Consider the following 27444-nt stretch of genomic DNA (forward strand, 5'->3'; position numbering starts at 1 on the left):
CTTACTCTCCATTGTCAGTGTAAAGGCATTTCATTCACAATTTCGTAAGACTTTATTTGAAGATGATCACAAATGAGAAACATTTACACCTCTTTAGGCAAATAATGTAACATTTCACAAAACTTCCAAAAAATCATATTATTCAATAAACAAGACTAATATTTTTTATAGTATACTTTCTCTATAGTACATCTCAAAAATTACTATTAAAAAATGTTCTCTAGCTCTCAATAAAAGCTAGTCACGCAACTCTAACCAAAAACAAAAACATCATTCTAATATTTTTTGAATGAACGGAAAAAGAATTGGACTTCTGTCACTAAACCATAATTAAAATATAATTAAAACCACTAGGTTATGTTTATACTCTTGCTCACATAGTAGATGGGGAAATGTAAAAATGTAGTTTCCAACACTTACTGCAGATTTCAGCCACGACACCTCATGACATTTCTATTTTGGTAAGGAAGTAACCTTGGAGAAAAATTGTTTGAAAGTATCTTTATTATGAATTGTAAATGCTTATTGGTCAGTGTTGTTATTGTTTTTAGACTTATTTTTTTAACTGAAAAAAAAAACTGGTCACATATAAATGTACTCTCAGACATTATTCTTATTGAATAAATTCATAATTCAACATATATATCTTTTGACAAGTAAGGGAAAAAGATACCAAATCTGTATTTTCAAATCTTTGAATAAGATTTATATTATGTTTGTTTTAATGGTAATGAAAATGTAAAATTGGACTCGGAATTATTAAAGTCTTAAACCTTTCTTTTAATTCTTGTCATAAAAATTAATCTTAAATAAAAGATTAAAAGTAATGCTAATTTATTTAAGGGAGTGTGTTTGTGGGCCACCAGTTTATGATCACTGACTTAACTATAACATACATACATATTTTAAGCACTATATTTTTAATATTAAACTCATTAGTATCAAAATATGTTATGTGTAAGAAATACTTTTAGGTAAAGGAATGCTTTTAAGTAAAACTAAAAGATACCATTTCTTTTATACATAATTACTGTATTTAACCCTTTGACGCACACAATATTATTTTTATAATTTTGAACTAAAAATTCTAGAAATTGAATATTATGATCCTAGAGACAAATAATATATGAATTTAAAAAAATCTACTCTTGCCCATAGATCTGTGGGTGGTGGTCGCATTGTGAAACCAGCACACGTCTAGGACTTTGAAAGTTACTGAGGTAGTAGGGAAAAAATCTTACCTTTTTCTGTGTGCCTTACCAATAAATGGCAAAATATGCAAATTTTAAAAAAAAATTATATAAGAATTGCATTATATGTAAATTTTTTACTTTATTTTACAAAGTAAATCGTCAGAAAAAATTAAAAACTAAACTTTTATGTAATTTTTCTATAGCAGTGAAAACACAAGATCGTACATAATAAGGACGTTCAAATAAATGGATAGAAAAACTCATTAAAGTAAGGATTAAAAAAATCCCCCCCCTTTTTTTTTTGTGTGTGTGTGTGTGTATGTGTGACGATGTTCAAAGCATGTTTTGTCTTTTTGGTACATGCATAGATCCACATTGCACGTTTCGCACATGTATCTTGTTCTATGAGGTTTCTCCCTTGTACTACAAAATGTACGCTGCCTGGATTTGCATTTTACTGGTATATGTCCAGCATTATTTACTCGCTTTTCGTCTGGAACATGAAATTTGTGGTTTTTTATGTTAATAAGTGGGGCTTGGTCCATATAGTGTATTTACATCATATTTAAACCACACAAAATAATTTATAAAATTACAATATTAAGAAGATTATGAGCATTGAGACATAATGCTCTCATGGCCCAGTGGTCGTACCCTGAAACCACAAAGCAAATGCCATAACTATGCATAGGTTTTTTTATATATGCAGTTTAATTATAGCTCTTTTTTTCATTGTTCATGATAGAAATAATGATGTGTGATGAGTAACTTTTGAAATTTAAATTTTTTTATATTAATAAAAGGAAGTTATTTTGTCTCATTGAAAATGAATTTTAAAAAGTATCCGATTTGAAGTACTAAGACCTAAAAAATGTATGATGCTGCAGTCATTTTTTATTATTTAGAGGTAAAAGAACAGTAATCAATTGTTTTTCGCTCAAAAATTTCGGAAAGAAGAGAAAAAAATTGGAGGTTTCAGGGTGCAACCACCGCGCGTCAAAGGGTTAAACATATACAGTCAAAAGTCGTTAATCCGGACTCGTCGGGACTTCGGCGATTCCGGATTATAGATCATCAGTTTAAATCTGGTAAGATGGCATGCAGAAATTACAAAATTAAAAATATGAAACCGTAATTTATGAAATAAAGAACAATTATGATCTAAAGGGTATCAAAATTTACAAAAAGAAAAAGCTTAATATTTATTTGTTTACTTTATTAAACATTTCCTTCAATGTAAGTTGCTTCATTTCATGTGATAATACTTTCTCTTTAATTCTATTAAACAGACATAATTTCTTGTTTAGTTACAAAGTTCCGCTGTTCAAGTCCTATAATTGCTGTGTTGAGAATACCGACTAATTTGTCAATCGAAATGTTTTCGTTTTCAATAACCTCTGGGTCACTTTCTTCACTATCGGAAGCGAATTATAATGACGAGGAACTTGATTTAAATCATATCAAAGACAGAAACCAAATAAAATAAAAACATCTGCTCTGAAGATAAGGATAGTGCTGACAGATCAACTTCCAGTCTGCAGCGTGAAATTGATAAACAGATTTCGGATTTCAAAACATACTTTCGCTTTGTAGATACAAATTACATATTAGTAAATATATATCGGAAATTCTATTTGACATAAATCTGTCATAATCTAATAATGACATTTCTGCACCCCCCCTTCTGCCGCAGAGCAGCGTGAAATTGATAAACAGAATTCGGATTTCAAAACATACTTTCGCTTTGTAGTAAATATATATCGGAAATTCTATTTGACGTAATCGAAAGTTAAAGCTTACTTTTATAAAATTGCTCTAACAGTCTGCAAAAAATAATAAGCCGGATCCAATTCGAAGATTAAGGAACAATGCAATCTGCAACATTAACTGAATTAGATAACTTTAGCTTAGCGTATAACTCCGTTACACATTAAACGCGCATGTGCACAAACATATCCGTAGCTGTAAGGGTCTTATGCGCTCTCGTAAACGCCTGTGCGCAGCGCAGAAAGTTTGTAGCTTTGAGGTCCGGATTATAGATCATTCCGGATTATGGGTGTCCGAATTAACGACTTTTGACTGTACTTTTGTTTTTGTATTTAGACCAGTATTTTACAATTTTACTGCTGTTTTTGCACTTGTCTAAACACACACATATCTGTTAAGAGATTAAATTAATACAACTTACGCTGCCAACTAACATAAATGTTAAAAATTAGGAAAACATATCTGAAATTTATAGCTATAGCTTAATTGCAATTATGAATATACTTAAACAATAATAGTTAGCGTCTGTTAATAGTAGTATTTTTTAATTATTCGGGGTGCAGCTTCCAGAATAGTGTTTTGAAAGAAACCCAGTAATGTACGCTGCAGGAGTGAGTGGGTCAAATGCAGCTGTGTTATTACTAGGTTCACCCCATTATGAAATCCTGTTTAATGATATTTTCATTTCTTTCCTATCCAGTTGTGTTTGCAAACTACCAATGAATTTGCATCTATTGTTACAGTGTATATACACATGACTATATTAGTGATCAACAAAATGTCAGAGCACTATATATGCTAGAAAACATGTTCATCTGCTGAAGAATATAATCCCAGGATTTCTAGCAGTTTTAACCCTTTCAGTCCCAATTTATTTGTTTGTTCCAGATCAGAAATATTTTCTGCAATATCCATCAGTTCTTTATCAGACAACGCTTTATTACCAAAGCAAAAAATTACATACTACTTCTAGAAATACCACTGGGACAAATATATCCCATCACTGATCCCACTGGGTCATATATGACCTGTCAACAAATTTTATAAAAAATATTCTGTATATGTCTTCTTTACATGAACAAAATATATTCTATAAGTAGTAATCAAATCTCAACAAACTTACCTAGAATTTTTCTTATCATATTTTATGCAAAACCAGAAACTAAACAAGTCTAAAGACGTAGCAAATGTTCGCTTTATAATAAACAAATTGACTAAACCTCTATAAGTAGACGTGCATGACAATTTTATAGTGGGGATGTTAGAAATGATGTGTATTATCAGAGGGACATCAACTATGTAGTAAACTGATGCATGTAATTCCCTCCAGGCTTCTTTAAACATCTACTGGGACTTATATAGCACATTGGGACTGAAAGGTTTAATTTAGAAATTAAACAATGAAATATGAATATTGCTGAGATGAAAAGACTGATTTTAAAGGGAACTTAGAATATTCTGCCATAAATTTTTATTTGAAATGAAACAGTACACTTGTTATTAATTTGGAGACCAGTAGGAACAGCTTCCTTTTTTGGCATTTTTTAATTGTAATTTTAAAACAATTTCCAGCAGAAGGGGGTGACTATCTTCAAAGGTTTAAATAATTACCTTCTTCCTTCAGCTACAGAGCAAATGATAAAAACAGAAGTCTGTGCTCAGGAGATAACAGTGAGAGGAAGGAAGTAAAACTACTACCACTATCTACTGTTAAGAAATGAAAACAACTGTGAAATAATTTTCTTAAAAGCTGAGGATAAAAACAAAATGGAATTGGGGGTTTAACTGGAATTGAAAGATTTTTATGAAATGATTACAGAAAATCTAATTTATGAATGTAAGATGTTTTTTAATAATTTTTGCTGCAGAAAAAATGGAAAATGTGATTTTTTGGCCAGCAGTGGATTTGTTTGCTTCTTTTTTCCTAAAGTGTGCCTCGTTTTCATTAATTGAAATTTTAAGACTTAGTTTGACCTACATAAATTAGCCAAACGGGCAAGAGATCTTGTATATATTCCAGGAGTTCATATCTAGAATGGGTCTTTAACCCATTAATTTTTTCATTTTCCTGCAATATTGTGACCAAAAATAAACATATTTTATAAACAATTTTGTATTCTAATCGATTATATGAATCCATATCAGCAGTCAAAACTGTTAGAAGTTTTGCATTTATTAATTTAAGATAATTTCTAATTACAGCGAAATGAAGGCATTTATACTTAAAGTTGGTTTTTTTCTGACGGATCTGCACAACTGGAAAGAACACTTTATAGAAGATAAATAATTATTAGTATCCATTTCAGAAAAGTTACGAACCTGAATTAGATCATCTGAACTTTCAATTTTCTGTCATCACTAGTGAATTCCGATAAAGAGCTTTCAGTACTATCAGAATCATTTATACAAAATTCAGATTCGGTAATTGATCCTGTATCATAATTATATTTTGTTATGAGCCATTTACTGTCACCCATCGCTCTTTTATTTCATGACAAAATTGGGAAGAAATACTATTTGCAAAGCCTAATACACTGAACATGTGCAAACTCGTTGAATTTCTTTGCCTAATGAACTAATGAAGAGCAGTAGAGCCTATTCCTGAACTAATTTTACAATCCAATCTCTTCTGGACTACTAGAGACATCTATTAGAAACACTGTAAAATGTGAAAAAGGCCAATTAAATTGGTGGACTCATGTAGGAAAATACACTGCTTTGAGCGGTGTACGGGCAAATAAAAAAAGTCCCTTTTCATAGCACCCAAGCGGTGTTCAGGCAAAACAGTTAAAGTACAGAACTGCAAATTTTATTGATGAAGAAGAAAAAAACAACCCAAAAGGTGAACTCATGTAAAATGTGTGCAATTTTATAGCTAATCAATGTAAAGGAATACAGCAAAATTCTTATAATCTTGTTACGTAGAAAAAAAAACATTAAAATTAATTTTAAACTACTGTTTTACTTAACTTCTGTTTGGTGCCGCGACATAAAAATCTAAAACTAAAAAAACTCTTACAATCAAAGTAAACAAAATCTTATCTTACTCATTAAGATTTTGAATACAAAACTTCTTTAGGTTAAACAAAATTCACTTAAAACCACAACTCATAAAGTTTATCAGATCAATTCATTCAACTCTTTAAATTAAAGAATAAATAGATAATATGCTCCCTGGTGTTTTGTTAGAATCAAAGATTATTTATTAAAACAAAATGTGAAATGCATTTCCATAACAAAATCATCAGTCTGCTATCTCCCACTAAAAGAAAACTAATTAAGATCTCCAACCTGAAAACACATAAATTTTAGTACAAATCTAAAGATAGCCCCAAAACACTTATCATTTAAAATACAGTAAGACCCCGCTTAACGCGTGGAATACGTTCCATCAAAGTAGAGCGTAATGCGAAACAGCGCTAAACGAGGCTATCTTTACATGTAAATATTGGGGTTAGGGGAAGATGGCTAGGAAATTGGTTAGGTATTAAATTTAAAAAGTATGTTTTTTTAATAAAAATAAAACCAAACATTTATTTCTTAAGGCCCAAATTAATACCACATTATTATTTCTTGCAAAAATAAAAACAAAATATAAATAACAAAACGAATATTCTTAAAAAAAACAAATAAAATTCTAAGTCAGTCATATTTAGTTAGCCTTCCGCGTTTTCAGTGTTCTGCCTTTTTGTGACAAAAGCATCTAATGTTGTTTGCCTTTTTCTTTTGCGTTGTTCTCTTAAAAGTTCTTCATAAATGGATAGAGCATCTCTAACACCACGTCTTACTTTTGAGCTCCTGTCAAAATTTGGATCATTTTCAATGAATTGATCCATTATTTCAGTTATGGTAGACAAACTCCTTTTTACAAACGCCATCGAAAGTTCTTTTTGCTCTTCTTCTGAATCACTGCTGTCAACATTTTTGTTTTCTTCTTGTTCAGTTAATTCCTTGAGCTCATCATTAGAAAGACTAGCCGCTGCTTCTTGAATTATTTCTTCGACATCTTCCACATTTACCCCTTCAAAATATGTCTGTACAATACCGCACCAAACAAGAAATACAAGTACACTCTTTCGGATATGTATTTGAAACCTATCGCTGCATAATATTTCGGGGAATCCCCGGATGCTGCGAGCGATTTCGTGGAATCCCCGGGTTGAAATAAAAGAGCGCTAAACGAAACAGCGTTAAGCGGGGTCTTTACTGTACAACTCAGACTCTTCAAAACACCAGGGAATGGTAAATCTCACACTAAAGAAGTCTAATCATCAATTCAAACAAATTAAGTAAGTTGATGGTATAGTCACAAACACTCAAAACTGATTTTTCTACTACCGCAATATGATTTACCCAGGTTCGAATTGAAATAACCATGTTTTCCTAAAGGATCACATGGGTGACCTACAGCAGATCACAAATAAAACATACAATTAATAATAAATAAGAGACATTTATTTAGTATTCCAAAAGATTTTATAATTTAAAAAGCTGGCCAGACTACCCCTACAAAGCATTTTCCAAAAGTTACTCCAATTTTCTCTTTAGATCGCTTATCTCTCTTTACAGGAATGAATAGTACAAATCATTAATTTACACTTCAGAATTAGAAGAATGGAACAATTCATATTCTTACATTTAGTAAACCATTAAATTGCTTGATATAATTATTGAATAACATTACTTCAGTGAAACTTTCTTTTCAGAAATATTTATTTTAAGACATATCGAAATTAAATAAACATGACTGTTAAACAGTAAAAAAATAACTTCACTCTCTCAAATTTAGACAAAACACAAGTAAAAAAAAAACGAGAGAAAACTAAAAATTCACTCACGGAATCCGCATACAGAAGTCTGAGGGATTCGGGGAGCAGCCTGGATCCAGTCACAAATCATCGAAACAATAGCAGCTGAAACTTCATCATTGTCAAGAAAACTGATACAGATGTCTGTTCAAGACACAATGGGAATTTTCTCATAGTTCCAGCACTACTCTGTTCAATAGCATTTTAACTCTAAAATCAGCCTTTGAAATGTTTGTGCTGACGCTGTGGATAAAAGCAGACAAACAGGCAAATGAAGATGACGACAGTCTATTATCTCAGCAATAAATCTGCATCTTCAGTGCGAACCTTCAGAATTAGAACTGAAAAAGAAGCCAATCCCTTTTCCCATATTTTCATCAGTAAATCTGTATCGCTTTCAACAATAAATCTGTATTTCCTCCAACAAGAAAAACTCACAGTGACGAAATTGAAAACAATAGGCCGCAGGACAAACAAAAAAAAAAAAAAAACTTTGCCTCTGTCTATCACGAGCTCGGACAGATCCCCGCAGCCAGAACCAATGGGACGTCGTAACCTCCTTTAACTGCAAACCGTGGTTGACCCCCGAAGGGCCGTTGTGTTTTTTCACTGCTCCATCTCAGAAAGTTGGCAAGGACTCGCACCAAAAAAAAAAAAAAAAAAACCCTCCTCTTTCGCCTACTTCCTGTTTGGTCGAGCAGCACATCACAGACTGCCCCCAGAGGGGCCACTGTCAAAGATGCTAAACAGCTAAGGCTCTGGAAAATCTGCTCCTGCCTATCGTGCAACATTGCTTTTAAAAACTCAGTGACACTCAAAATTCAGAATGCCTCTAATTCACTATTGGCTCAAACAACACTAAAATTAAAAATAACCAATCTTAAACCAAACTTGAACTCCCCTTAGCCAACTAGAACAGAGGCAATAAACAACGACCAAAATTTGAAGAAATTCGGACACCTAACAAAATGACGTACCCTTTCCCGCGCAAACCAGAAAGAATGTTTTCAATCATAATTCAGTTAAACTTGTGATACCAGTAAGTAATAAACATGTCACCCAGTTCTCTACTTCAAAAAGGCCAAAAATTCTGAAGTGGAGAACTGGGTGACGCCTCCACTTCCGAAACAACCTTGTGGTCAACCCCGAAAGAAAAGAGGAAATTACAGTTGGGCAGTCCGACCCCTGATCTTCCAAAAGAAGCCATCTCATGAGAACAAAAGTAAGAACCCGCCTTTAGCTGTATCAAACTCATCAGCTAAACTTAAAAGAGCTTTGCTGTAGTCGAATGAAAAGTTTAAACAAGACTGAATATTAAACATTAATTTTTAAATAAGAACATTACAAATTCATTCTTCACAGTAAAATAATATAATCACTAAGAATTCCCTATGCACAGTAAAATAATATGTAATAATTTTATATGACAAAATAATACATAACATTTTCCATAACAATCTCCTAAAATGAGAAAATGCCTTTTTGATGTGTTGAGATGAGGTTTAATTGCAGGGTCAACACAGTTAGGTGAAAAGCTGAGGAACAGAAGGAAATTGGATGTCTCAAGTTGAAAATTGAAGTCAGTAGCTGGATCAGTAAAAATCATTGTTGAAAGAATGTTACTTAAATCATCTCCTTTACCGTCAGAGTAAAAGTATCCTCCATTACAGCAGAACCACACTGGGAACTTTTAAAATAATTTGGATTCATAATAACGCATATACATATCAGCAGGGATAAAACTAAGAGGGCTTCCCTTGCTCTTCAGTTTGGCTGTAATACTTATTGGGGGGGGGATGTGTTTGTTTCAGAGTAAGGGACATTAACTCAGCTTTGTCTGTAAACACATTTTGTTTCTAATTCACTTTCTGATCTGCATTCTATCAAATAAAACAAAGTATATTTTTAAATATATTAAAAGAGTAAATTTCCAGCAGTCTTCTGCAGTGCAAAATGTTTTCAATAGTACTCTTTGTGTAAATTTATCCTCATTCATTTATTCTCTCATATGAGTGGACATATGAGTGGAGATTCTATTGACTATTTCCCTGAATTAGGTTGAGTTTTTGTTGCACTTTGTGTTGCATATCCATTTATATATTCTATGTTTTCATTAATGACTACCATACTTTATTACAAAGTTCTTTGTAAACTACTTTCATGAACTGCTTGTGAGTACTTCCACTTTTGTCCCCCTCAACCCTCTATGCTTACACTTAAAGAGTATTTTTGTTATAGATAATAATTTGTTAAAGATGTAATTAAAATGCTTTATTACACTTTAATAATTTATAAGCTTTTATTATAATTTACACTTTAGATGTAATATAAAAATTATCTGGTATAAATTGCAGATCTTGTATTTTTAGTAACATATATATTGCAAATGACAATGCAATTTGAATAAAATATTTTGTAACTGGATCTAATATACAAATTTATGTGGTGTCTGTTACATAAAATCTGTGCAGATGAAAGAATAATTTTCTGTTCCAGTTCAACGAGAAGAAACACATCTCGAGCACCTCCTCCTCCACCACTGGTGTCTAGAAATGCACCATCTCTACCTAGCAGGCCAGAATCCATAGGTCCTAATCGACCACCTCCTGCTGCACCTCCTAGAGTTGTACCTGGAGGATTGCCGCCTCCTCTCATTCCAACGTAAGTAACTTTAAAAAAAAAAACGAGACTTGTATTAACTAAATAATTTTTAGTATAGCATTGTATTAAACAAATCATTTTTGGTTCAATTAAAAAAAATACAAAAGTCCAGCACCAAAAATACAGGGGGTTAAATTACTGGTGTAAAAATGTAAGTTACATGTTTAATTGCAAATAATGGAAATACTCTACATAGGAAAGTTTAAAAGTTTTTGCTAAATGCCATCTTGAAAAATTTTATGTTATATGGCAAAAATTATTATTTACTTTAAATTTTTTTTTAAAAAATTACTTTTGATTAGTTTATTTCTTAGGATTTAAAAAAAATAGTTTATGAAATAAAATGCATGTGTTTATTCTGCTGTAGCTTGTATTTCTTCTAATTTTTAATTTTGCATGCCTTGCCTTGCTTTGCTGTTCTTATAGTGTGAGTTTTATTTATTCTAATTGTCAGTTTATTATTGTATTCCTTTCTTTTCCTGGCATTTATTTCAAAATGAGTTTTTGAGGTATTAATAATATGAGAAGCATTTATGTATGTATCTTTGGCATTTAAATTTATGTACACATTTCTTAATCAGCTCACAGCATTTTTTCAAAGCTCCTGATTTATCTCTCTCATTTTGTACGATTTTTTTTTCTTTATAGTATAGCCTTTAAATATACAGGATATTCTATTTGCTCTGCTTAATATTAATATGAAAAATTGTATAGATTACAGGATCAAAATTGCTATCCATGTTAAATTTTTATCATGCCCTTGGAAAAAGTGTTAAACAATTGTTTCATAAGAAAATACAAAAGTAAAAATTTGTAAAGCTGTTCGTGATGCAGAAAACTTCAAAATTCGAACTGTTCCACTTACATGCTAACATTCAGATTTTCAATAGAAATTTTTAAAAAAATATTCAAATTTTGAAGCATGGTACTAAATAATAAAGCATGGGTAGGAATGCACTGTATTGGCCTTTTGAAGAAATTTTTTGCTTTGCAGGGGGGAAAAGGCTCCTTTGTTGCATGAACTAAGTAATGATTTTTATATTAAAAAATTATTCCATATTCTCAGCGATGCTAAATGTTTTTTATTTTCAGAATTCCATTGCTAAACATCTTTATTGCATTAGTATATTTGTTTCACTTTTATCTTATGAAACAACAGAATGATGATAATGTTTTTTGTTTTTTTTTTCTTACTATATATTAACAATCATTGAGACTCTAATATATATTATTTTTATTAACATTTTATGACATTTTCTTGTTATTTTTTTTCGTGTCAGGCGAGGCACTGGTGGAAATGCACCTTCTATTCCCCCTCGCCCATGATGACTTCCATCTGTGTTTCCTGTCTAAATAGAATAAACTAATAAAGAGTGTGCTTTGCAACTGTCATCTGAACTAATATTTTGCATTAATCAAATTATGCTGTGTGATAGCTTCAGGGGGTGGTTTTGCTATTTTATGTTGAATCATCTTCATCAAAATAACTTTTCGTTTATTGTCTCTTCCTTCATTTAATCTTATCATGCCTGCCTAATTCCAGTTTAGAAAACTGCATTGTAATAACGTGCATTTTATTTTGAAAAAAAATGAGAATTTCTGGAAAAAAATATTTACGATAAAAAATTATAATTTATTTTAATATGATATATTTAATATATAGTTCATTAACACATAAAAAGGGAAAGGTAATTTTCATGTCATAGTATACATTATTTTTTGTCTCAAATCAGTTTCCTCAAATTTATAGATTTATTGAAAACAATTTAATTCATCTGATTTGGAAGGAAAAAAAAAATGTGAACTGAAAATTTGTGATTGTTTTGGAGCACTATTTTTTCATCTATCATAATAATAATTTAAATCTTCCAACTTTTTAATGCACTCAGCTAATATTTTTATCTGTTATTAACAATGACAGGCTCTCAATTTAATTGAGAATCTGTCCATTTCCCAACTTGCAGTTTGGATTGAAAGATATGAAAAACTTCTTTGAACATTTCTGATCTATATAGTAAGCAGTTTTAATTAAAATGATAATAGTGTTCTTTGTTACTTGAACCAAAAATAGGCATTATTACTATTACCATTCTCATCAAATATTTCATATAATAAATGAAATAAGAGGAAACCTGCATTTAAATAACTTAGTATTGTTATATAAATAAAAATAATATATGTATATTATTTTTATTTATATAAAAAATATAATATATAATATAATGTATAAAATGTGTTGAAAATTAAATATCAAAGCTGTATTTTCAATGTGTTGAAAATTAAATATCAAAGCTGTAGGTTTCTTCTAAATGTTTGGTAAAACTATTCATTACTTAACATTTGACAGGCATGATATCTAAAATGAAAGAAAAATATTTAAAAGTGAAACATTTACAGTCCATTTTGTGTGTTTAATTTGTACATAAAACATGTATAGTTTGTTGCAGTGAAACAGCTTTGCATGTAAATGCTTTACTTAACTTTCCTTCCTCTAACTTATTAATAGTAAAAATTTTCTGCATTTTTGTGCATTTTTCGCAGTTTTTTGACTTGTTGAATCTATTGTTGTGCTTTTTGGATATATATATGTGTCTTGTAATGTATTTATGTTGTTTTCATTGTGCATTTAGAATTTTTAAGCATTTATATAGCTTTATTTAGATTAGTTAGCTGTTATAAATTTCTGTTATTTCCATTTTGTGTGCTTAATTCGTACTTTTTCAGATTTGTTAATATTTTTGAGTGAGAACTTTTTTATTACATTTGCAAATATTTTTTTATACTATTAACACACTGGCATATTTTTTTACTATCAGTTTGTACAAAGTTGTCTTTGAGCAGTTAAATTATATTATGATTAGTAGTGCTAAATATTTTAGTTGTGTGAACTCTGAATGTTTTCTAAAAATAACTGAATACAACTTGTAATTTAATTCATGATTATGATATTTGTGTGCAAGTATCTTCTCACACTGATTAGATTTTTAAAAAAAATTAATATATGTGTGTGAAAGTAACGCAGTTCTTTTATATCAGAAATGAATTTGTTTTGTACCTTAAAAGTTTGTAAATTATAATCTCTGACTGCTAAAATTTCTTGTCTTTATTTTAAAATATTTTTTCTATTTAGTTTTCTTTTTATAGTGAGTAAAACTAAAATTTAAAAATGAAAATGTATTTAATTGTAAAGAACTGGTGAAAAGTTAAACTGTCAGATTTGTTGTTTCTTATGCTACTGTAGCATACTATAGCATAATTTTTAGCTTAAGATTTAAAATTTGTGAAGTGAGAGTAGCCCAACTCACTTATGCCTTATTTATTGAAGTAAAAATGCAAGAGCTTTATTGAATAAAAAATTTTTATACAAATCTTTACATTTTCAAGAGAAAAGTGATAATTAAACGTCCAACTTTAATAAAGCAATAAGCAGCATTGGTGATTTAAATATTTATAGTTAATTTACATTTATTTGAATTGAAAAGTATTTTTATGCTCAGAGTAGCATTGATGTAAACTTATTTAGAAATGAACATATATGCTTAAGTTTTCTTTTCCCTTTATAAAAAAGTTCAATTTAATGTTTTAGCTTGAATGTACAGTGAAAGCTTGATTGTCTAAAAAGCTCAGGAAATGCCAAATAAAAAAAAAATTTCTGAATAATTGAGCATATAAAAATATGCAGTTCATGATAGAAAAGCCAAATGAATGAAACAATTTCGAGTCTAAAAATATAAAAACAATCATATTTATTTGTAATCAACTTTAGTATCAAAAGCCTACATTTAAAAGAAGTGTAATATTTAAAGAAGAAATGTATTTCAAAGATATTAAAACGCATGAAAGTAAAGCATGTTATCCGATTTTGAAATCTTGTCAATAAAGAAAGTAGCTGGTAGAAACTTAAAAGAAATTAATCTTTCTTAACCTTTTTTGGATAATCGATAAATGTAAGTTAGGGATGTAGGCATAAAAAAATTAAAACGCTTAAATTGCTTATCATAGTTTTTCGTGTGTAATTATTTGTTTTTAAATAAATTCTCTTATGCCCATTAAAGCACATGCCAGAATCTTGTAACTTTGAAGAAAAATTTCAAAATGTCAGAAGGAATTAATACCAATTAACTTATATCCAACTTTAAAAAAACTAAACCATGTGTTTTATAATGGCTTTACAAGTCCCTCATTTGCTTAATTTTTGGGAGGTATAAAATTCTAAAATATTTCATGAATGCTGGATAGTCAGGCTTTTGCTGTATTCACTTAAATGTTATTAGGATTGTGATAGTTCAAAGTCTAATAAAATTAAGTATTAGAAAGATTTAAATTGTATAATTTGTAAACTTCTAATATACTACTAAGCATGAACAGAAATTTCCTTTCCAGTATTTGCTCTGAGTTTTAAAAAATTCTGTTTTTCTGCATTTTTAACCAGCATTTCTTATTACTTTCATTCTTCTAGAATGTTATATATGACATTGAATTGCATTATGAATGTGCTGTTGTAAAAAAGTCTTATTTTTGGTTTGGGTTGAATTTTACTGTTAGTTTATATAATTAAATGTTGTAATGCTTGATCTAAACGAATACTAGTCATTTATATATTACTGCAGGTGTGTATAACATAATTTTATTAATTGAGCAAAATGTAGATTTGAATGTAAAACAGATGACAACATATTTTTGGATTGTAAACTGTATTTTGCTAATATACATTCAGTATTGAGCCATGTTTTCTAGGAAATAAAACTTATAAAACTCATTGCACGTTATGCTGTATTAACATTTTAATTAAATACTTCAGAATGGTTTTTAAGTCCAGGCCGGTATAACATATTTTAAATAATTTTTTAAGTGCATTTTTGTATAATGTTTGTTTAAAAAAAATTGACAGGAGGCTACGTGTTCCAAACAACTGCTGAAGTTTAATGCGTAGACTTACTGTTCCTTTTGTGATTCAGAATTTTTCCCTCCTCCCCGGAAAAAACTATATCTCAAACTGCAAATAAAATATATTCATGTTTGTATATAGTTTCTATTTGTAACTCTTTTATGCAGTGCAGGAGGATGATACGAGAAATAATAAACATAATTCAAAAACTGTGTAGTAATATTTCGTGCAAATCTAAGATCTATAAATGAATTGCCATATATACCTAAATAATTTGAAGTTATCATGTTCAGATTAAAGTGTTGATTTAGGAAATCGAATGCCTTTTCATTTCTTTTTGCATCTATGTTAAAATCTTGCATCATAATAGTCAGTACATCTGTATCTATAACAAACACTTCATCAATGAGGAAACTTGACTCTGAATATCTCTCATAATAAAGAAACAATTTTAAATCGGCTGAATTAACTGGCGGATGAATGTATACGTACGCCAATATAAACGAGACTGTCTATTAATTGTAATATTGATCATACATAAATCACTGCCCCCTATTTTTTTTACAGTTTAAAGTAAACTGAATTGGATTACAATAGTCAGTGTTCTTTAGATTCCTGTAGATAGCCACATCACTGGCATTTTGTTAGCTGTCTTCGTAACGAATGTAGCATTCATAAATGCTTTCAATTCGACATCCTTCACCTGAATAGGTTCATCCTCAAGCATCCAAGTCTCAGACCTTGTAGTAAAATTGGACTGCTTTTTTATTTCATTTGTTATTAGATTGTTATAATGTGGAGCCACACTTTGAACATTTAAATTAGTGTTGTCAAGCAGCTACTCACTCTCTTCTCCATTTCAATAAATTTTTCTGCTGGCTCATTTTAAAATTTTATTAATTTTGATGAAACAAAATTCCTAAACTGTGTAACCATTCACAACTGCATCCAACAAGCAACTAAGCTGGAGCCCTCCCAACCAGGTGAAAATGCATGATAGTGGGGTTGCACAGCCACTCACTGTGCATGTGCACAACATATGACATCATCAAAATCCCATTATTTTTGCTGACATTGTCACTCAACTGTGGCTGAACCATAAACACCTTCATCTGTGAAATGAAAGTTTTGTAATTGCGAAGACTTGAGCATTTCTATAGCCCACAAAGCATCGCAATTTTTCCTTTCCCACAGACCACCATGAGGAACGTAAGTCTACGTTAAAAAGTTTTATTCCAAATACTTGTGTACTTTTAAATGGTCATGTGATTTATTGATAAATTATTTTAAACTAGTCCATTTGTGCAAAATATTCTATATGATTATCAGATTTCTTTTTGGTCAGAATTAATAACATAATATTAAGTGTGAATGAAAATGTAATAAAAATTTTACTTTTACTAAGATGTACTTTTCTAAATAGTGTGAGTTATGGACTATTATTGAAGTAGCCTTAGTATAATGACTTAAAATAGTACTGAATATGTAAAATCTATAAAATCATTCTCAAGAAATGCCTTACATTTTTTGTAGAAAAGGTGTCATTTTAGTTAACAGAATTTTAATGTAGATGCATATTATAGGTATGTTTATAGGTAACCACATTATAAAACATAGGGATATGCTATTTGGATTTTTAAAAATATATTTGCATTTCTGAAATGAGACCAAAATGATTATATTAAGTGTTGTAGTACAATAAACATGGTGAATCAATAATTGAGTAGCCCCATGCTGGCATTTTATCATTGGTTTATGTATTAGAAATTACGAATACAGCATTTAGATATTGCTACAAATAGGGCAGTGAATTGATTTTTTTTAACCACATTAAATAATTAAGTAATGTCCAACTGTAAGTATGTCTGGCTTTCCGTCCGTTGCTAACAGAATGCATTTTCTGAATCGCTTTTAAACTTTTTATGGTTTTTAAAATTTTTAAAGTAGGACTTTTTAGTTAAACCTATCATCGGCATGGTTGTATATTAGATACTTTTCTATGTTTGGGTGGAAGTTGCTAGGAAAGCATTTGAGCAGGAATGGCATAATGTCACTTGTGTTTTTACCTTTCTAAATGCTCCCTGACTAGGTAGTTGACTTTATAAGGAGTAAAAATCCTTTCTTTCTTTCAATATAATGGATATTGAACCTTGTAGGAAGAACAAAGCTAAATTTTCAGAATGAACAAAATACTTTTATTAGAATTTTAGAACAGAACCAAAAAAATAAATGCAGCAGCTCTTAACTATTAAAATCTTTTAAAATCTTAACTGCTACAGTTAAAACTCTTACAACTACATATAAAATCTAAAATCTTAAACTCTCTAAACAAAATATATAAAAATCTTCCGAATTCTCTTCTTGTTGCCACAACGTAAAATGCAAGTTCTTGTCCCATTATTTATATTTCACGTTCTCTTTTAGTCACGATCTTTACAAGTCCCATCACAAGAAGCCCATTCGTCACCGTAGAGACAATGCTGCTCAGAGTTCATTGAGAGAGAAAGAGTTAACTGCTAACCTCGACAAAGCATCAGCATTCCCATGTGAACTTCCTTTGCGGTATGTCACAGTCATGTTATACCGTTGTAACGCTAAGGCCCAACGAGGCAGTTTAGTACCATGAGAGGCGCTTTGGGTCAAGTAGGTGAGGGGATTGTGATCAGACACAATCTGCACTTTGGCACCGAAAATCCACGTGTCAAATTTTTTCAAGGCTTTGATGACACAAAATGCTTCTCGTTGTTGACAGGGCGTTAGTTTCTTGCTGAAAAATGCTATGGGCATTTCTTTTGTAAATGGATTATCTTCATTATTATTCACACCTATGGTAGGCAATCCTAGTAGCTGTTGTTCCTTATCATCTTTCTTCTCTTCTATCTTTCCAATGGCTTTGTCAAGTAGCTCATACCATTCATCAATTGTTTCAGCTTTATCAATTTCTTCAAATATGGGATTTCTGTGCTTGGTGAAAGTCCTATAAACTAAAAAAATCGTAGCAATTTTTTCTTCTGCTTTTTCTAATAATTCTTCATCAACATGATGTAGATCGTCTACCTAGGGCTCGAGCTCTTCCATTAATTCAGCAATTCCTTTAGTTTCTTTCTCGTCTTCCAGTTCTTCACTGTCATCCGAATAACTTTCTGTTCAATCTTCCATGTTTTCACCCTTGAACTTGAAAGGTTTCTGTGGTTTTCAGTTTCATTGTGGATGACATTTTCCTTTTCAGTTTCAACTTTTGTTGTATAATCCACACTTTCTTTTTCATCTCCCAGTTCAACAGTATCTATGCTGTCCTTATTGTACTTTTTGTTTCTATTATCATCCAGAATTTCTTTTTCAGTAAATTGTAATAGTTCACTGTTATCTGCAAGTTTATTTTCAGTTTCAAGATCTGCAGCTTCTGTGTGACTTACATTTTCATTTTCAGTTACTAAGTCAGCTTTCATACTTTCCTTATGGATTATTAAGTCATTCTTTTTATCATCTACTTTTTCCTTCTCGTTTCCAATTTCAGCAATATATTCTTTCTCTTCTATGTTCTCAGCATCAAGATTTACTTGAGTTTTATTGTCATCTGCAATTATTTCTTTTTCAGCTGCAGTTTCAGCATTATTTGTATTTTCTGTTTTGGTTGCTGGCTTCACTTGAGTTTCACTTTCATTGACAGTTTCTTTTTCAACTGAGATTTCAGTCTCACCCATAAATTTGTTTTTACTTTCAGGTGGAATAATTTCTACATCTGTTATTTTGCTGTCAATTAACTTTTCCTCTTTGAGTTCATCTTCTGTTTCTACCCTCTTAGTTTCTTCAGTTATAATTTCTTTCTTCTGTGCTTCCTGTTCAACAATTTTATCTTCTACCATTTCTGTTTTCTCTATTTCTGTAAAAGGCAGTTCTTTACAACTTTCACAGAATTTTTTAACATCTTGCTTAATAGTAGGCCAAAAGAATGAGTACTTGATTCGTTGAATTGTCTTTTTCTCACTGAGGTGGCCGGCAAGAGGGATTTCATGTGCCATTCTTCGGGCTTCCCTTCTTTTTTCTAAAGGTAACACAACTTTCTTAATGTTTTCACCACAGATACATTCGGAATGAAGTAATATACCATCATCGAAAGTATATGAATTTTGATTTTTATTTGCCCATTCAAAGCATTTTTTCAGAGTTTCACCTTGTTCTTGATGTGTCTTGAATTCTAGTCTTACTCTGTTCGTTTTGAGATATTACGAACACTGTCATATTCGTCAAGTTTATCAACTAATTTGGTTGGAGAAACGAACTTCGCCCAGTCGTCAAGAAGATGGTCTCTTACTTCATAGGGTACTCTTTTCTTAATTTGGTCAGTAATAAACAAATCTTTTAACGCGGCAAAATTTGTGATTTCAAGACCATTGATCCATTCTTCAAAATAACTTGTAATTTTGTAGCAAAAATCTCTCCGTGATTTTTCAGCGCTCTTTTGGTGCATCACAAATTTTTTTTCTAAAGCTTTCAGGATTTAATTTAAATCTCTTCAATAAAATGGCCAAAATGTACTCATAATCTTCAAAATTTTCTTCAGATTCCCTACCAATTAATTGAATGATTTAAGATGGCATTAAAGTCAATAAACATGAAACCCAATCTTTAGGATCAATCTTTGTCCTTTTAGCTTGTCTTTCAAATAAGGATAAATAAATCACAATATCATCGTATCTTAAATTGAATTTGGGAATAAGCTTAATTAAATCAAAATTATGATGTCCATTTTCATTTGTTGGTGAAGTTTGTGTTAGTCGAACACGAGATTCAATTTCGAGTTTCCTCAATTCAAACTCCATTTGCTCTCTTTTCTGCTGTTCCTGTTCTTTTTCTTTTCCTCTCTTCAACAATCGTTAAAAACACTTCTTTAGCAAATGTTTCATCATATGTGTCACTTTGAATTATTTCATTTTTTATCGCCTCGATTTTCATACTTGGATCTACTTGAATTTCTAATTCAGCAGCTAAAACTAGCAAATCCTCTTTTTTCCCACGTCCCATAAAAGCCATGTTTCGATTTTAAATAAACCTTATTCTTTGCAAATTTAATAAAAAAAACTAATTTCTTGTTAATGCGTCCTTCAATTTATCCTTAATATTAGTTAAAGTATGAACTCCCTGATTGCGGTTTTCTCTTTCGTTGGGGAAACAAAACAAAAAAATCGTTTCTATGTGTAACACTGTAGCAGCTGGCTGACGCCAAGTACTGATTTCTGATTTTATTCAGTCAATAGACTCTTAGTTTTATAAAAAGCAATTTTTTTTCTCTTTTCTTTTTCTATTTAAAAATAATTCACAATGAATTTAATTTTATTCGGCACGAAAATCAATCAGTGGAATCAATACTTAATGTGTTGTTCACTTACTCTGGCGAGTCAAACGAAATTTCATTTGAACACTGGCGTATTCATTACTTTGACAAGTAAATAAACTAAGATTACATGACGGAAACAATAATTAACTTTTCATAATCTTAATTAATTATTTTACGTTTACAAGGTAAATTGAGCTCTCACCTGAGTTATTTTGGTTCGTAATTATATGCGGGGAAACCCCGATCCTGTCGACTGCGCCAGTAAAAATCCTTTCCTCATTTCAATATAATGGATATTGAACCTTGTAGGAAGAACAAAGCTAAATTTTCAGAATGAACAAAATACTTTTATTAGAATTTTAGAACAGAACCAAAAAAATAAATGCAGCAGCTCTTAACTATTAAAATCTTTTAAACTCTTAACTGCTACAGTTAAAACTCTTACAACTATATATAAAATCTAAAATCTTAAACTCTCTAAACAAAATATATAAAAATCTCCCGAATTCTCTTCTTGTTGCCACACCGTAAAATGCAAGTTCTTGTCCCATTATTTATATTTCACGTTCTCTTTTAATCACGATCTTTACATAAGGTAACTATTGTTTTGTTCATTTAAGTTATGAAATTTTGGGTGAAAACTTTTTTCATGTGATAATATGCTGCCGTTGTATTTCTTCTCCTTTTTCAAGTAATTTTTCTTTTCATTACATTGCTGTATATTGGTCAGATATGTTGTGTTTAGTCACGTAAGTGTTTAGAACGAGAATTTTAATCCTTCAAGAGTTATGGGCATAAAATTCCATATAGTAGGATAGCTTTTCAATCCATAGCACCCAAAAATGTCTGCTATGTCCTATTATATTCAGTTTCCTATTCAATATATATTGGAAAAAAAAGGAGTCAAGATACAAAGTGAGAGGGTCATTTTCGAATTATAATCAAGAAAATACCATTATTCATGACATTTTGGGGAAGTTTGAAATTTCAAGGACAAACATGTAACACTCATAGGATTAATAATGACTTCTTCTAAAGCTAAATTTTATTTAAATAATTGTCATGATTTAGGTGAAGTACAGTACACTGGTTACTTTTTAATGATGATGATAATAAAGGTAATGGTAATAATTTTAGCAAAGTGAATTTGGAACATGTTGGATTGAAAAAATTCAGCATGTGATTTAGCTTCCAGTTTTAATTTGAATTTACTATTTTTAATATATATTTATAGATTTTAAATTAGTACGCAACCAAAAAACTGAATTGAAAGTACTTGAAGTTTTTTATTATTTCTTGTGAGTTTGTATTTCAATTCCGTTTGGATTAAGTCTTTTCATTATAGTATTTTATAATTTCACTTTTGTTTTCAATTCTTTGGATAGAGTTTCCTTTGCTTCAAGGTAAAATTTTTATATGAATTTACTTTGTTTTTTCCTTGCTTTGGAAAGGGGCCAGAATTTTTGGGTGAACTATTATAATTAAAATACAATGGAATTGGATCATCAGCTAATTTTGGATACAGGAAAGCAAGGATTTTTATGGAAGAGAGGTTTTAATTGATTTTAATGTTCCTCCTCCTGACGAAGTGGCATTGAAAGTTGATTGAATTCCTCTTCTTTTATATTCCATATATTCTCTTTAAGTTTCATTAATTTTTGTGAATTAGGGTTTTACTTGTTTAAAGTATTCTAGTTTTAACATTTATTAAATTCTTTTTTACATTTATAGGATTTTTTAAATTTATTACTTACAAATTTCAATTTTTGGGTTTTGTGAAAAATTGGTTCTAAATTTCTTATATATATAATGTTTTTGAAGTGTAGTCGAGATGGCATAGTGGCAAGCTTGGAAGAGAAACAGATGACACTGACACAAAAATTAATTAGACGAATTCCCAATCTTTATTTCCACGGAAAGTCATCTCAGTAGATATTTATTCAATCATAATGAAATCCAATGCATCTATGATTCAGTCATAATGAAATATAAATTTCTATGTACATTGGCTGTTAAAAAGAAATGACGTAGACTGTTAAGCAAATGTAAACTCTGTCAATATCATTTCGATGTTGACAGAGCAGCAGTTGGGGAAGGGAAGAATGATGCAGTAAACTCGTCAGTGGTATTTATACTAAGTCTGAGGTTTAAGTAGAGCTACTCTGTGATTATTTAATTTGAAGTTGTTACATAACATAGAGGATTCTCGAATCTGGGAGAACTGATAAATTTAAAGGGAGAACACCAAATCTAGAATGTTAATTTTGAGGTCTCCAATTATTTTGAAGCAGCTATCATATTTTGTTATATCTTGCATATACACACACACTGTTCGACATTGAAATTGTGACACCAAGATGATACGATCATAAAAATTTGAAATCCAAAAATGGATTAGCACGTTAATTATTGGCATATAGTCCACAGGGTTCGTAGCGGTCCTTACAAGAGCTTATAAGTCCTTATATTTGAAAATAAAATATAAAAGCCCTCATATGTGCTTATTTTTTCTCTAAAGCACTTACTTTTTGTTTTTAGTGCTTTTTTTTTTTTTTTTTTTTTAACGAACGTACATTTTTTCTCCGTACCAAAGCCGAAACTAAATAAACAAATTTACTTACTTATGTGGAACGTCAGATGGTGAATCATAATCCTAGAAATAGCTTTCCGCCCCTTTCTCTGCATTAACATAACATGCATGTCGCTCTATTGGTCAAAGAATTCTGAAAGCAGTAGAAAATTCCGGTACATTCCGTATTCTTTTGCTCCCATCCAATACTACACACGTTTGAATTTCTATCAAGATTTTAATAATTTACATTCTCGTTCCGCATAGTGAGTTCATATTCGCGTTTATTATGGTCGGTATGCTTATATTATATGTATGAATATTTATAATATTGCTGAAGTATGGATAAACTTCAAAAATGGGTGTGTTTTAACACAAATTAGTTTTCAAAGGAATAATATTCGGAATGGCATAAATAAGGTGAAAGTAATCGAATAGTCAAAATAATATTTTTTTCCCCCAATGCATTATACAATACGGAAGTTGGGGGTTCTCCCCTTTCTCCGCAAAATCTCGAATATTGAAACCGTTACAGTTCTCAGCAAAGCAAGCAACAGACTTTTTTTTTTTTTTTTTTTCTTCACTTTCCCATCTGGATTGAATAGTACTAAAAGTTCTGCGGTGTACCAACCCAAGCGAAGAATGATTCTATTCCGGAAATTTAACGCAGCCTGTTCAAAATTAGAATGACAAGCGCCCCAGATTGGTAAATCTCTTTATTAATCAATATGAGTACGGCAGGGATATCGTGCAGAGCGCGACGTGTCCTGCTCAATGATAAATATGCCACATGGGCGCATGACAGTGAAAACCGGACGAAGCGAAGGGGCATTTTCCTTTTATTTAGTTATTTATTCTCCGAATACCGGCAGCTGTTGATTCCGATTGCGTAATATCACGTGCGGAAGAATTAAGGCGCAAGTATTGCGCAATAGCGTTTGCGATATTTCACGGAGATAAAAGAGCTTTACTGTGCTTGCTAAGCAGATTAATTTTCAGTTCCATTGCACTATTTTTTATGATGCACATATCGAAATGTCAAGAGCATTATTTAGCTCAAAAATCTAAAGAATGGCTACAACCTATCCCCCCCTTTCCACTTTTACCAGTTATGCTGGACTATCCGGAATTTTCAGATATTCGGAAATTTCCGAGTATGCCGGTTAGTTAAGCTTTTATTGTTAAAGGATGACTGCATGAAGAAATTTCCCATCTTCTGATTTCAGAAAAGCTCCTTTTTTTACTTATTTTTACTTAAATTACTTTGACTGCAATATCTATTAAAGGAAAACTGTTATACAATGAAAATTTAGAAAATATTCAGAAGTTTGATTTAAGTTATTTAAGTATTAATGAGATTGGAAAAATAAAATGTATTTATTTTAGGTGCCAAGCGAATGTAATAAATATGCTTTATTTTTATTTATTTTCTCTATTTTGAACAGAAATTTCGTCATTAAATCTTGTAATATGATTTTTAGTTCTGCATATTTTTTTCTCTTATTGTAAACTAGTTCTGTGAATTGAACTATTATTTAAAATTAAAAAAAAATAATGTAATTGTTTTCCATGGTTGAGTTATGCTCATTCTCTCTTAATTAATACTGAATTTCTCATATTTTAAATTACAAGTCTAATTTTTCTTTTGAGATCATGCAGATGTGTATAATGTAATTGGACAGATGCTTATTTTTTTTCTTAAAATGTGCTAGAAAAGTGCTTATAGGTGCTTATTTTTTTAACTAAAATGTAGCTATGAACCCTGGTCCAGAATTGGAAACAGAATGTCAAATCTTGTTGATTTATTCAATATGGGATGTGACCACCATCCATAAAAATACACATGCTCTCAATGAAATCATCAATTATTATTTGAGGAATGTTTTATCTCTCTGCATATAAACTATTAAAGCTGACAACCAGTTCTTTCATTCGTAATAGCAACTAATTATGTTTCATGTGTGGGAAACAAGTCTGTGGCAGGTCACAGTAGCGCATCAGAGTCTGTGCAGGCTATTTAAAGTAACACCAGTAGTTGCCATTTGGCATTGATGTATTGTAAAACAGCTCCTGAAACACACTGTAGGAATGGCCATACCACTGATTCCAAAATCAGCATAAAGACTGTTTAATATAGTTTGAAATATAACATATTGTACTTCATCTTTTGAGGGTAAATTTTATTTGAATTTTACTTCAAAAGTTACTTTTTATTGATAAATTGTTACTTTGAATGTGTATAACTTATAATTTTGCTTTGATTTTATATTTCTACACAGTATTTGTATTAGGATGATAAATTTAAATGTGTAATGAAAGGAAAGAGTTTTCTAATATATTCTGTTCATTCTATACTTCTTCAGTGACCTTTTTAGGATTCTAATAAATAATTCGATTGGTATCAGAGAGGTAATCTGTACCTGCTTTTGCCAGACTATGACCATGCCAATTGAAGGGTTAAAACTGTAAAATTTTAATTAATAATAAAAACAATATTAAAAAAAAAGAAATTCCTTTATTTTTTAAAATATTCTGCTTTTTTGCAATACTTAGAAGTGGGCTAAATTCTGCATTCCAGATTATAGCAAATTAAACTTCATTCTGGAGAAAGAAATAATATACTGGGTAAGTCAAAATGAATATAGCGATTACAAATGGCTATAACTATTTATTAAAAATGAATTTATCTTTAAGATAATGTAGAGGAAACTTCAAAATTTTGTATACATACATCATAGATGTTCTATGTGACTTCCTTTGGTCACACGGTCATCTAGGCGGTAGTCCATTTCATGCCATATATTCTGAAGCATTTGTTCAGTCACCAATTTTTTTTTTTTTTTTTTTTTTTTTTTTTTTTGTCAATTGAGTTCTTTAATTGTTTTGGTCATGTTGGTCATGGGAGACACAAACACCCTGTTCTTCACATAGAAAATAATTGCAGGGTGTCAAGTCCGGAGATCTTGGTGATCAAGAGTATAAGACGGCAGCTCCACTTCGACCGATCCAATGCTTTGGAAGATGTTGATTTAAAAGTGTGGTAACATCCGTACTCCAGTGGGGGGAGGGTGCTCCATCTTGCTAAAAGATGTAATCCATAGAATCGGAGTCTAACGGTGGCATTAACCATACCTCAAGCATGTCTAGGTAAACATTTGATGTCACACTTCGCTCACTGAAGAAAAAAGGACCGTACAATTTACGTGAGGAGATCGCGCAGAACACATTAACTTTCGCTGAGTCACGTTCATGTTCAATTACAGTGGAAGGCTTCTTTGTACCCCATATTCAACTGTTGTACCAGTTAACCTTCCCACTTATGTGGAAAGTTCATTCATCAACTAAAAATGAGACGATCAGCCATTGTTTCATCTTCTATGCTTTCCAGCATAAACGCAGTGTAATTCATGCTTTTGCCATAGTCTTCCTGTTTTAACTGCTGCACAAGTTGAATGATGTATTGTTTCATTTGCAACCTCTTTCTGAGAACATGCCATACCATTTTTTGTGACATTTGTAACTCCCTACTGCCTTTGTACTTCGATTTCCGTGGGCTTCGTTCATATGTGCAACAAATTCTTTCTACGTTATCTGCTGAAACACGTGGCCTTCCACTACTTTTCCCTCTGCACAGACATCCTGTTTCTTTAAACATCTGATGCCATCTGTGTATGTTGTTCGCATTTGAAGGTTCTTGTTTGTAACGCTGACGAAATCTTCTCTGCACTGTTTTAACAGAGTGACATTTTTCAAATTTTGACATGCAGAATGCTTTCTGCACGGAACTCGCCATTTTTACTAATAAGACACCCACAAGGAACAGGTTTCTTGTCATTGCGAAGTTTCAACTCGCATGCATAGGCTTCCGCTTCACTGCACCTGCACTTTATGTAAAGAAATTTTCCGTCTACATTCTATGTTATTCTTATCAATAAATTCTTTTTCCATTAAACAGTTATAGCCATTTGTAACCGCTATATTCATTTTGAATTGCCCTGTATTTTGCAAGCTAGAATAATTTTTTAAAGCATTTTTGGGAGTTCTTTAATTTATTACATTTTCTACATTACTATTCAAAGGCTTTACAGATATAGTTACATATTTGAAGGTGTTCTAAATAGTATCTATATTATTGGTAATATTCAATCTTTTTAAGAACAGGCCATAATTATTGTTTCCTGGTAGAATGTGAATAGATTTATATAAACTGCTGCCTCTAA

The 27444-nt window shown here is 30.9% G+C and overlaps 1 protein-coding gene across 4 annotated transcripts in view; it reads left to right on the forward strand.

Moving 5' to 3' along the window:
- LOC118195146 (dynamin-like) overlaps positions 1–27444 on the forward strand; it is a 120567-nt gene that overhangs the window by 84696 nt on the left and 8427 nt on the right. For 3 of the 4 annotated variants that reach the window (XM_085806694.1, XM_085806693.1, XM_085806696.1), the window contains one exon: positions 10265–10429. In XM_085806694.1, coding sequence (XP_085662820.1) covers positions 10265–10429 — 165 coding nt within the window. Of the gene's footprint in view, positions 1–10264; positions 10430–11709; positions 15189–27444 lie in introns of those variants that run through there. The other variant, XM_085806695.1, reaches the window with a different exon arrangement.

This window comes from Stegodyphus dumicola, chromosome 12, assembly GCF_044657685.1.
Source record: "Stegodyphus dumicola isolate Sdum_Otavi_A_Nest chromosome 12, ASM4465768v1".
In the NCBI taxonomy this organism is placed as follows: Eukaryota; Metazoa; Arthropoda; class Arachnida; order Araneae; family Eresidae; genus Stegodyphus; species Stegodyphus dumicola.